The sequence below is a fragment of the Seriola dumerili genome, unplaced genomic scaffold (genome assembly GCF_002260705.1).
Source record: "Seriola dumerili isolate Sdu_G_001 unplaced genomic scaffold, Sdu_1.0 BDQW01001389.1, whole genome shotgun sequence".
NCBI lineage: Eukaryota > Metazoa > Chordata > Actinopteri > Carangiformes > Carangidae > Seriola > Seriola dumerili.
In genome coordinates, this window is record NW_019175644.1 from 1 (window position 1) to 12,192 (window position 12,192).

Below are 12,192 nucleotides of genomic sequence, written 5' to 3' on the forward strand. Positions count from 1 at the left end.
CTATACTATGTCGTTTTTTTCACTTTTTTGCCATACTGTACTATGTAATTTTTCTCAATTTTAAGGTGTTAATGGACTATAACGCCGTCATATCTTACTATATTATGAGTTTTTTTGATGTTTTTATACTTTATTTAATTTTCAATTTTTTTGTCATGCTATACTATGGCGTTTTTTTGACTTTTTTGCCATACTATACTATGTCATTTTTCTCAATTTTAAGGTGTTAATGGACTATAACGCCGTCATATCTTACTATATTATGAGTTTTTTTGATGTTTTTATACTTTATTTAATTTTCAATTTTTTTGTCATGCTATACTATGGCGTTTTTTTGACTTTTTTGCCATACTATACTATGTCATTTTTCTCAATTTTAAGGTGTTAATGGACTATAACGCCGTCATATCTTACTATATTATGAGTTTTTTTGATGTTTTTATACTTTATTTAATTTTCAATTTTTTTGTCATGCTATACTATGGCGTTTTTTTGACTTTTTTGCCATACTATACTCTGTCGTTTTTATCGCTTTTGGGGCATTATAATACCATGATGTCTTCATACTTTACCATATTATAACATTCTCATATTGGTTTTATGCTTTATTATAGTTTTTCATTTTTCGAATTTTTTGCCATACTATACTATGTCATTTTTTTCGCTTTTAAGGCATTAATTGACTATGATGTCTTCATATATATACATATGTTATGAGTTTTTTGGATGTTCTTATACTTTAATTTACCTTTTCATTTTTTCAATTTTTTGGCCATACTATACTATGTCGATTTTTTCAATTTTTTGCCAAACTATACTATGTCATTTTTTTTTCTTTTAAAGCGTTAATGGACTATGACGTCTTCATACCTTGCCATACTATCAAGTTTTCAGATGGTTTTATGCTTTATTATACTTTTTCATTTTTCAATTTTTTTGCCATGCTATACTATGTTGTTTTTTCGCTTTTAAGGCGTTAATTGACTATGATGTCTTCATATATTACTATGTTATGAGTTTTTTTGATGTTTTTATACTTTATTTTACTTTTTCATTTTTTCAATTTTTTTGCCATGCTATACTATGTCGTTTTTTTCACTTTTTTCCCATACTATACTATGTCATTTTTTTCACTTTTAAGGCATTAATTGACTATGACGTCTTCATATCTTACTATACTTTGAAGTTTTCAGAAGGTTTTATGCTTTATTATACTTTGTCATTTTTTCAATTTTTTTGGCATGCTATACTATGTTGTTTTTTTCGCTTTTAAGGCGTTAATTGACTATGATGTCTTCATATATTACTATGTTATGAGTTTTTTTTGATGTTTTTATACTTTATTTTACTTTTTCATTTTTTCAATTTTTTTGCCATGCTATACTGTGTCGTTTTTTTCAATTTTTTGCCATACTATACTATGTCGTTTTTTTCACTTTTTTGCCATACTATACTATGTCATTTTTTTCAATTTTAAGGTGTTAATTGACTATGATGTCTTCATATCTTACTATATTATGAGATTATTTGAGGTTTTTATACTTTATCATACTTTTTCATATTTTCAATTTTTTTGCCATACTATACTATGTTGTTTTTTTCGCTTTTAGGGCCTCATAATACCATGATGTCTTCATACTTTAACATACGATAACATTCTCAGATGGTTTTATGCTTTATTATACTTTTTCATTTTTTCAATTTTTTTGGCATACTATACTATGTCGTTTTTTTCATTTTTTTTTCCATACTATACTATGTCATTTATTTAACTTTTAAAGTGTTAATTAACTATGACGTCTTCATATCTTACCATACTATCAAGTTTTCAGATGGTTTTATGCTTTATTATACTTTTTCATTTTTTCAATTTTTTTGCCATACTATACTGTCTTTTTTTTAAACTTTTTTTGCCATACTATACTATGTCATTTTTTTCGCTTTTAAGGCGTTAATTGACTATAACGTCTTCATATCTTACTATATTATGAGGTTGTTTGATGTTTTTATACTTTATCATACTTTTTCATTTTTTCAATTTTTTTGCCATACTTGTAATGGGTGAGGTTTGGACCCAAAAGCAGCACCGACTAGGACCGATGATTGGTAATGACTTTTATTGTTATTAGATGCAGGTAAATAAACACAGTTCAATTCAAAAGGGGAATGGCAGTCTTTGAGGGGCTTGGGGAAAATCCGAGGGCCCAGAATAAAGCTGTGGATGAGGCAGCCGTACCTGGCAGAGGGTAGGTCGGAACCAGGCAGAGGACCGAAAAACCAGCAGGTGAGTAACCCAGGAACACTCACGATGGTCGAGATGAGGACTCTGTCCCAGCGATGATCAATGGGGAAACAAGGAGAACTCACACGCTGCAGCAGCGGAGGTGGAGGACTCAGAGCAGCCCCGAGAACAGGCAGACGAAGACCAGGAAGAGGCAAGGCAGAATCGTGGTCAAAAACAGAAGGGCTGAAGTAATTACCAGGGCAGAGACGAGGCGGGTAGGTCGGGAGCAGGCAGGGTCGGAACCGGGAGATCAGATGAAGAGTAAACGCTGGAAAGTCTTTCATGGGAACAAAGAACAATCTGGCAGTGAGTGTGGAGGAGAGTGGAGCTTTTAACCAGGCTTGATTGCTGAAGAGCTGCAGCTGAGTGAACAGGTGAATGAAGTGACTGACGAGGTGGGTGTGGCTGGCAGATGGGGTGAGCAAGGGAGTGATGAGTGGAAAACAACTGAAGGCAGGTATGTATGGAGAACAAACCATGACAGAACCCCCCCCTCAAGGGACGGCTCCCGACGTCCCAAAAACGCACCAAGCCGGGTGGGAGGAGGGGGCCAGGAGGAGGGACTAAAACTCCTCGGAGCCAGACCAGTCCATCACAGCAGCCGGGTGGGCGGAGGGGGTCTGGAGGAGGGCACCCTCGTTATCCGAGGATGAGTCCTCCTCGGAGGAAGAGACCCCCTCCCCCTCCAAGTCAACAGGCATGGGAGGGACGGATGGCCCCCGATGTGTAGCCCCAGCGGAGGAGGTCGACCTGGAGGGTTGTTCAGGGTGTTGCCGATGAAAATCGGTGATGAGGCGAGGGTCAAGAATGTGACCAGCAGGGACCCACGACCTCTCCTCTGGACCATAGCCATCCCAGTCGACCAGGTATTGAAGCCCACGACCACGACGGCGGGAGCGCAGCAGGCGACGAACAGCGTAGGCCGGACCCCCATCGATAAGGCGAGGAGGCGGTGGAGGAGGAGTGGGGGGCACCAGCGGGCTCTCCAAAACAGGCTTGACGCGAGAGACATGGAAGGTGGGGTGGATGCGCATGGACCGGGGGAGCTGAAGCCTCACTGCCGCCGGGTTGATGACCTTCAGTATGGGAAAAGGACCGATGAATCTGGGAGCCAACTTCCTGGATTCCACCCGGAGAGGGAGGTCCCGGGTGGAGAGCCAAACCTTTTGGCCCACTTGGTAAGTCGGAGCTTGAGTGCGACGCCGGTTGGCAGATGAGGAGTAGCGATCAGAGGCTCGGAGAAGGGCTGCTCGAGCTTGGATCCAGGTGCGGCGACAACGACGGATGAAGGCCTGGACAGAGGGGCAGGTGGCCTCTCCCTCAAGGGCCGGGAAGAGTGGAGGTTGATACCCGTAACAGCATTGAAAGGGGGAGAGGCCAGTGGCCGAGCTGGTGAGGGAGTTGTGGGCGTATTCGACCCACAGGAGCTGCTGGGACCAAGAGGAGGGGTTCCGTGACACCATACAACGTAGTGTTGTCTCCATCTCTTGGTTCATGCGTTCTGCTTGGCCATTGGATTGGGGGTGGAAACCGGAGGACAAACTAACGGAGGCCCCAAGCTGAGCGCAGAACTCCCGCCAGAAGATGGAGGTGAACTGCGGGCCCCGGTCTGAGACCACATCAGTGGGAAGGCCATGGAGGCGGAAGATATGGAGCAGGACCAGCTGAGCAGTCTCTTTGGCAGAGGGGATCTTGGAGAGAGGAATGAAATGTGCCATCTTGCTAAACCGGTCAACCACTGTGAGAATGACTGTGTTCCCACCAGAAGAGGGAAGACCAGTGACGAAGTCCAAGGAGATGTGGGACCATGGGCGCCGAGGCACCGGAAGGGGATGCAAAAACCCAGCAGGGGACTGATGAGAAGGCTTGTGTTGACTGCAGACAGGACAGGCATTGATGTACTCACGAGTGTCCTCCTCCAGCGTGGCCCACCAGAAGCGCTGCTTTAATACATCACAAGTCCTCCGTATTCCAGGATGACAGGTAAGTCTGGAGGAGTGAGCCCACTGGAGTACGTCAGACCTCAGAGCCGAAGGAACAAAGAGACGGTTTGGGGGACAGGCGCTAGGACCTGGTTGATTCTCCATAGCAGCTTTCACCCTCTCCTCCACCTCCCAGGTCAGGGAAGCAATAACACAGGGATACGGGAGGATGGAGTCGGCCTCTTCCCTTGCCTCCCCCTCCCCCTTGAATTGTCGCGACAAGGCATCTGGCTTGATGTTGCGGGATCCAGGTCGATAGGAGAGGGAGAAGTTGAATCGTGTGAAGAAGAGGGACCAGCGGGCTTGGCGGGAGTTCAGTCTCTTGGCAGTCCGGATGTATTCTAGGTTCTTATGATCAGTCCAAACCAGGAATGGCAGTCTGGTCCCCTCCAGCCAATGGCGCCACACCTCTAGGGCCAGCTTGACGGCTAACAGCTCCCGGTTGCCGATGTCATAGTTCCTCTCAGCAGGGGACAGTCGACGAGAGAAGAAGGCACAGGGATGGAGCTTTTGATCTGACGCAGCCCGCTGAGACAGGACGGCTCCCACGCCAACATCGGAGGCATCAACCTCCACAACGAACTGGCGGTCTGGGTCGGGAACCTGAAGGATGGGCGCTGATGTAAAACACGCCTTGAGAGTCTGGAAGGCCTCATCAGCCGCAGAGGTCCAGTGGAAAGGCACCTTGGTGGATGTGAGAGCTGTGAGGGGGGCGGCGACAGTGCTGTAGTTGCGGATGAATCGGCGGTAAAAGTTGGCGAACCCCAGGAAACGTTGCAGGTGCTTGCGGGAGTCAGGGATGGGCCAGGACGTGACTGCTGAGACCTTGGAGGGGTCCATCTGCAGACTACCTGGAGCCACAATGTAGCCCAAGAAGGAGACAGAAGAGGCATGAAACTCACACTTCTCGGCTTTGACGAAGAGAGAGTTCTCGAGGAGGCGCTTGAGAACTGCCTGAACATGACTGACGTGCTCCTCCCGGGTCTTGGAGAAGATCAGGATGTCATCCAAGTACACGAACACAAAGCGGTTGAGCATGTCTCGGAGCACGTCATTAACCAGGGCCTGGAAGACAGCGGGGGCGTTGGTGAGACCGAAGGGCATCACCAGGTATTCGTAGTGACCGGAGGGGGTGTTGAAGGCAGTCTTCCACTCATCACCCTCCCGGATGCGGACCAGATGGTAGGCGTTGCGAAGATCTAACTTTGTGAATATGGTGGCCCCCTGGAGAAGCTCAAACGCTGAGGAGATGAGAGGGAGTGGATAGCGATTCTTGATGGTGATGTCGTTGAGGCCCCGATAATCGATGCATGGCCTCAGTGTCTTGTCTTTCTTTTCGACAAAGAAGAACCCTGCCCCCGCAGGAGAAGAAGAGGGTCGGATGATTCCTGCTGCCAGAGAGTCATTGATGTAGGCTTCCATAGCCTCTCTTTCTGGGCCGGACAAAGAGTAGAGACGGCCCTTGGGTGGAGTGGTGCCGGGCTGCAGGTCAATGGCGCAGTCATATGGGCGATGAGGAGGCAGGGATGTGGCCTTGGCCTTGCTGAACACCTCTCGAAAGTCATGGTATTCGGGGGGAACCCCGGACAAGGTAGGCATGACGCTGGAACAGGCTGAGTGCTGGGGAACGCTGGCGTGTCTCAGACAGATCTGGTGGCAGGAAGGGCTCCACCCCAGGATGGTCCCTGCAGCCCAGTCAATGTGGGGGTTATGACGGAGGAGCCAGGGATACCCCAGAATCAGAGGGATGCAAGGGGATGGTAGGACATGAAATTGGACAGTCTCATGGTGGTTACCTGAAAGTAACATGGGTACCGGGATGGTCTGATGAGAGACAGTTCCCAGGAGGTGTCCATCGAGGGCCCTGGCAGGGATCGGATGAGGCAGGGGAATGCGGTCTATCCCCAACTGCAGTGCTAGATCCTCATCAATGATGTTGGCGTCGGCCCCGGAGTCGATGAATGTAGCTAAGGCATGGGAACCGTCCGGGAGGAGGAGCCTGGCGTGAAACACAGGTCTTTGATTGGGGAAGGCTTTGGATGAAGCTTGGCTCAACAGTATATCCCCGCCTACTGATGAGCCCTGGCTTTTGCTGGACAGCGAGAGACGAAATGGCCGGCCTGACCACAGTATAAACACAGATTGGCCTGACGACGTCGCTCCTTCTCCTTTGGGGAGAGACTGGTGCGACCCAGTTGCATTGGCTCGGACGCCTCTGCCGAGGGGCCGGAAAAGGAGGCGGCACCAGGATCTGAGGCGGTCTCCCGAAGTCGTGAGGGAGGGTTCCCACTGGCTGTTCCCCGTCTCCTCTCACGGCGTCGGGCCTGAATACGGAGGTCCACTCGGATGGCCAGCTCGATCATCCCGTCCAGAGTTGATGGGAGGTCGTGAGACACCAATTCATCCTTGATGTAGTCGGCCAGACTGTGGAGGAAGAAGTCACGGAGGGCCGACTCATTCCAGCTGCTCCGGCGGGCTCGAGTGCGGAAGTCAATCGAGAAGTCAGCCACCGTCTGATTCCCCTGTCGAAGACTCAGCAGGTCACGAGCTGCGTCCGACCCAGAAACTCCCATTCCAAAAACCTTGCGGAGCTCCTCTGAGAATGCCTGGAAGGAGGCGCAAGCTGGAGTCTGCTTCTCCCACTCCGCAGTTCCCCAGAGACGGGCGCGGCCCGTGAGGTGGTTGATGGTGAAGGCCACCCGGGCTGCCTCAGTGGAAAACGTGAGGGGCTGGAGTGCAAACAAAATGGAACAGTTCGTGATGAACGGGTTGCAGCCGTCAGGATCCCCAGCGTAACGCTCGGGTGCGCCGACCCGAGGTTCGGTGATGGCTCCAGAAGGAGGCGGCGGTGGTGGTGGTGGTGTTGGGGGTTCAGGAGACCTCGACGTAGCAACTGCCTGAGCAAGGGTGGATGACAGCTGCTGGATCTGGGTGAGGGCGGCCGCCATCATACTTTCATGCCGCTGGAGAACGTCCTCTATTCTCTCAAAGCGGTTCTGTGGAGACGGGGGGCGCGCTGGGTCCATGACTGGCCAGATTGTACTGTAATGGGTGAGGTTTGGACCCAAAAGCAGCACCGACTAGGACCGATGATTGGTAATGACTTTTATTGTTATTAGATGCAGGTAAATAAACACAGTTCAATTCAAAAGGGGAATGGCAGTCTTTGAGGGGCTTGGGGAAAATCCGAGGGCCCAGAATAAAGCTGTGAATGAGGCAGCCGTACCTGGCAGAGGGTAGGTCGGAACCAGGCAGAGGACCGAAAAACCAGCAGGTGAGTAACCCAGGAACACTCACAATGGTCGAGATGAGGACTCTGTCCCAGCGATGATCAATGGGGAAACGAGGAGAACTCACACGCTGCAGCAGCGGAGGTGGAGGACTCAGAGCAGCCCCGAGAACAGGCAGACGAAGACCAGGAAGAGGCAAGGCAGAATCGTGGTCAAAAACAGAAGGGCTGAAGTAATTACCAGGGCAGAGACGAGGCGGGTAGGTCGGGAGCAGGCAGGGTGGAACCGGGAGATCAGATGAAGAGTAAACGCTGGAAAGTCTTTCATGGGAACAAAGAACAATCTGGCAGTGAGTGTGGAGGAGAGTGGAGCTTTTAACCAGGCTTGATTGCTGAAGAGCTGCAGCTGAGTGAACAGGTGAATGAAGTGACTGACGAGGTGGGTGTGGCTGGCAGATGGGGTGAGCAAGGGAGTGATGAGTGGAAAACAACTGAAGGCAGGTATGTATGGAGAACAAACCATGACAATACTATACTATGTTGTTTTTTTCACTTTTTTTGCCATACTATACTATGTCATTTTTTTCGCTTTTAAGGCGTTAATTGACTATAACGTCTTCATATCTTACTATATTATGAGTTTTTTTTTATGTTTTTATACTTTATTTTACTTTTTCATTTTTTCATTTTTTTTGCCATACTATACTATGTCGTTTTTTTAACTTTTTTTGCCATACTATACTATGTCATTTTTTTAACCTTTAAGGTGTTAATTGACTATGACGTCTTCATACCTTAACATACTATAACATTCTCAGATGGTTTTATTATTTATTATACTTTTTTCAATTTTTTTGGCATACTATGTCGTTTTTTTCACTTTTTTGCCATACTATACTGTCATTTTTTCTGATTTTAAGGTGTTAATTAACTATGACGTCTTCATATCTTACTATATTATGAGTTTTTTTGATGTTTTTATACTTTATTTTACTATTCATTTTTTCAATTTTTTTGCCATACTATACTATGTCATTTTTTTCACTTTTTTGCTATACTCTACTATGTTTATTTCGCTTTTAGGGCCCTATTATACCATGACATTTTCATACCTTATAACACTATGTTGTTTTTCAGTTCATTTTGCAATAGTATACTAAGTCTTTTTTCACTTTTTAGGCCTGTCTATAGTATGACGTTTTTATACCTTACTATACTATGACGTTTTGATGCATTGGTATACTACAGCGTCTTTTGACGTTTTTATGCCTTGCTATAATATGACTTTTTTTGACCCTTTTATGCCTTTCATGCTAACTATGCTATGACATTCTTTGACAACTTTATGTATAGCATAGTATGATCATTTTAGATTTCTTTTATGCTTTACCATAGTTTGACTTTTTTTTGTCTTAGGAATATGATGTTTTTTGACGTTCTATGTATTACCATTCTATAAAATTTTTATGCTGTCAGTGCTGTTAGTATACTATACATATAACATTTTTTTTACCTTTTTATGTTTATTATACTTTTTTTATGCCTTACTATACTATTAAGTTTTTATGACTTAGTATAATGTTATTTTTTCACATTTTTATGCCTTTGTGTACTACAATGTTTTTTGATATTTCATACCTTAGTATACTATGGCGTTTTTAGACGTTTAAAATACAATGACATTTTTTTACATTTTTATGCCTTACTATAATATGATGTTTTTATTTCTTACTATACTGTGACGTTTTTGACGTTTTATGCATTAGTATACTATTATTATGTTTACTATTATTATATTACTATTAATATGTCTTACTATACTATGGTGTTTTTATGCTTCAGGATACCATAACTTTTTATTGCTTATTATGCCATGACTTTTTTATGCCTTCCTATATTATAATGTTTTTATGCCCTTCTATACTATAATGTCATATGTTAATTGTTGACGTTAATTGTTGTGGTTGACGGAATTAAAATGTCAATTTCTTTGTTTCTGAGGGGTAGCGGGGTTTTTGAGATCAAACCTGTTCCTTTGTACAAGAAGAAACCATGTGCAGATGTAGTAAACAGTTTTGGAATTAATAATTTTTGTGGAGGGAATCATATCTTTTTTGCACTTATATTGTTAACATAGTTTTAAATAAATGCTTCACAGCTGTTCAAGTAAGAATGATTTTTAAACCTAAATTCAATTACATAATTTTTAATATAATCATTTCAGTGTAACGCTGAAAGAAAAGTCTTCAGATTTTTTATACATTTTTAATATTTCACATTCTTCAGAAAAAGACAATCAAAGCCACATAATAATACAGATGTCCTTTTTTTACAATTTAAAATTTACAATATAATAATTTATTATTACAATTCATATAACATGAGATGAAAATATCGAAAAAAAGGCATTGTTTCTCTTCATGAAAACAATCCATGGCTTTGAAGTTATGACACTGGCCTGAAAAATAAGAGGATTAAAAAGGACCACAGGTGATCCCTACAATCACTGATTCTTTACAATTCAGTGTACAGTACCTCACATTGTTACAGTCTGTTGGATATAAACTGTTCGGCCAACTGAAAATGGTCCTCAAGATTATTATATTATTTGCCCATATTTATGTGGAAAGCAGGATAATATCAAATTCTGCCACGAGGGAGGAACTTTTCAAAGATGCATTCACATCACCACACTGTGTCTGTAATGCAGCTGACCCTCTTATCTGTGTATTACAGATCTATTTTTAAATTTGCAGAACTTGTCAACTGATGACTTCCGTCACATTCCACTGACAAGTTGTAACTTATCGTTAGTTTACAAGCATATTATATGGGTTTGCAGAAATTATTAAATCCAGTTATAGCATCTGATTTTTTTTCCAGTATTTATACTGGTTTTAGTCACATACCAAAACCCATCATAATATTTAAAGCATTCACTTTAAAGACTTCAGTGTGGCAAAAGCATTGTTTTTTGTTTGTTTTGGGTGCTCAAATCAAATCAATCAAGTCTGGGAAATAAACGTCCTTGAAATTCATAACTATATTTTCAATCGTATTTATTTTGGGTACTGTAGTACTAAAAACGGAGACAAAGATTTCAGCACTGAACTAAGTACTGAATTAAAAGTCTATGAATGAGTATGATGTCTGAAGTCACCCACTGTGTCTTTGCATAATTTCAACAGGCTGCCAGAGGCCTGTTTGTCAATCCTGTTACCACACAAAGCCTTGCTATTTCAATTGAATCTATCAAATGTAATACAAGACTAACTACATAGATTCTCACTTACTGATTTTAAATTCATGAAGCAAAGATTTATTTTTTGTTTTTTTTAATTAATGTGAACTTGAAAACAAGTAAGTGATTTTCAAATGGCTTTAACACATTTCAGTTTCTCCTTTCAAATGAAGGTAGTAAAGGCAAATAAGTTATGCTATTGATTTTTCCTTTTTTTCTCTCTTTAAGTGTCCCAGGTAAGCTTCAAAGCACCGAAAAGGAACTACAATATTACATTCAAAGTACTTAAGCCAACCAGTTTTTCTCTTGGCTGAATGATATTTTACATGTTCACACTGCAGTTTCTCATTGATATGTGCAATCACTGGCATTTTGCAGTTGAGAAGTATGTTCGCTCCAGATTTTTTTCTTTTTTTTTTTTCAATCATCTGTCTTATAATAAAAGTAGGCCACACAAAAATATTTTTTCGGTAGCTTTAACACAATGTCCAGTGAATTCTGAGGTTTTTTTTTTTAGGCTCTCCTGGTTTTCAAAATGCACCAGTCACTTGAGAGACACCTGCTGCAGAGTGGAGTGACGAAGTACATCAATCAATGATGTCATTTTGCAGGAAAAAAAAACAAAAACAAGATGCACCGCTCATCTCGAAACTCCTGTCTCATCGGAGTTTGGTGTTGCTGTATGTGTTGCGCTGTACAGAAATGAGCTTCTCCATGCAGGTGGTGCGACTTTCATGTAAAGAGCCATGCCAGGTTTTACTGGGAGGACGGCCCTCTTCACTCAGAAGACAGTAGACATATGCCATAGTGTCGGTGCGACTCTGGATGTGGGTGCTGCGCAACAGAGACCGACAGTAGTGGCTAATTTTCTCCACCCTGCGAAGTATCAGGTTGGCTTTTCTGTCCAAGAAAACAAAAAAAAAAAAAATGTTATTTCATTAATCTCATCTCCATCACATTTAAAGTTCAAGCAGACATCTAACATTAGGACATGAGAAACATATTAAAGGCTCTTCATCTCTGAAATTCAATGCATAAATGAAAGCACAAGTTTGAGGCGCAAGGACGCATGAATACAGAAAAATAATTTTTGCAATTTTGGTGACAGTAGACACAAATAGAATTCCTGTGCAATCAGAAAAAAGGCCAGGAGCAGGATGATTCATTCAGTGGTTTCTGTAAGGTACACACACACACACACACACACACACACACACACAGACACACACACGTGATACCGGACACAGCACAACCCAAAAATTAGACAATGGATGGCACATGTTAGTCCTGTTGTTGTATGGTTTTAGGGATTTAAGGAAGTTCTTCAAATAAGCTGAAAGCAACTGTGAATTACAATATATCGGTAGAAAAATAACCCATTACTCCAGCAGGTATAAAATCTGCCATACTGCATCAACTATTAAATTAACATTTTATCTCCAATAGATGGAACAAA

The 12,192-nt window shown here is 43.0% G+C and overlaps 1 protein-coding gene across 1 annotated transcript in view; it reads right to left on the bottom strand.

Moving 5' to 3' along the window:
- Positions 1-9,802: 9,802 nt before the first annotated feature.
- Positions 9,803-12,192, bottom strand: part of astn2 (astrotactin 2) — a 269,358-nt gene continuing 266,968 nt past the window's right edge. Inside the window, exon 23 of the mRNA XM_022768048.1 lies at positions 9,803-11,636. Within this exon, the coding sequence (XP_022623769.1) occupies positions 11,396-11,636 (241 nt within the window). The 3' untranslated portion in view covers positions 9,803-11,395. The remainder of the gene's footprint in view (positions 11,637-12,192) is intronic.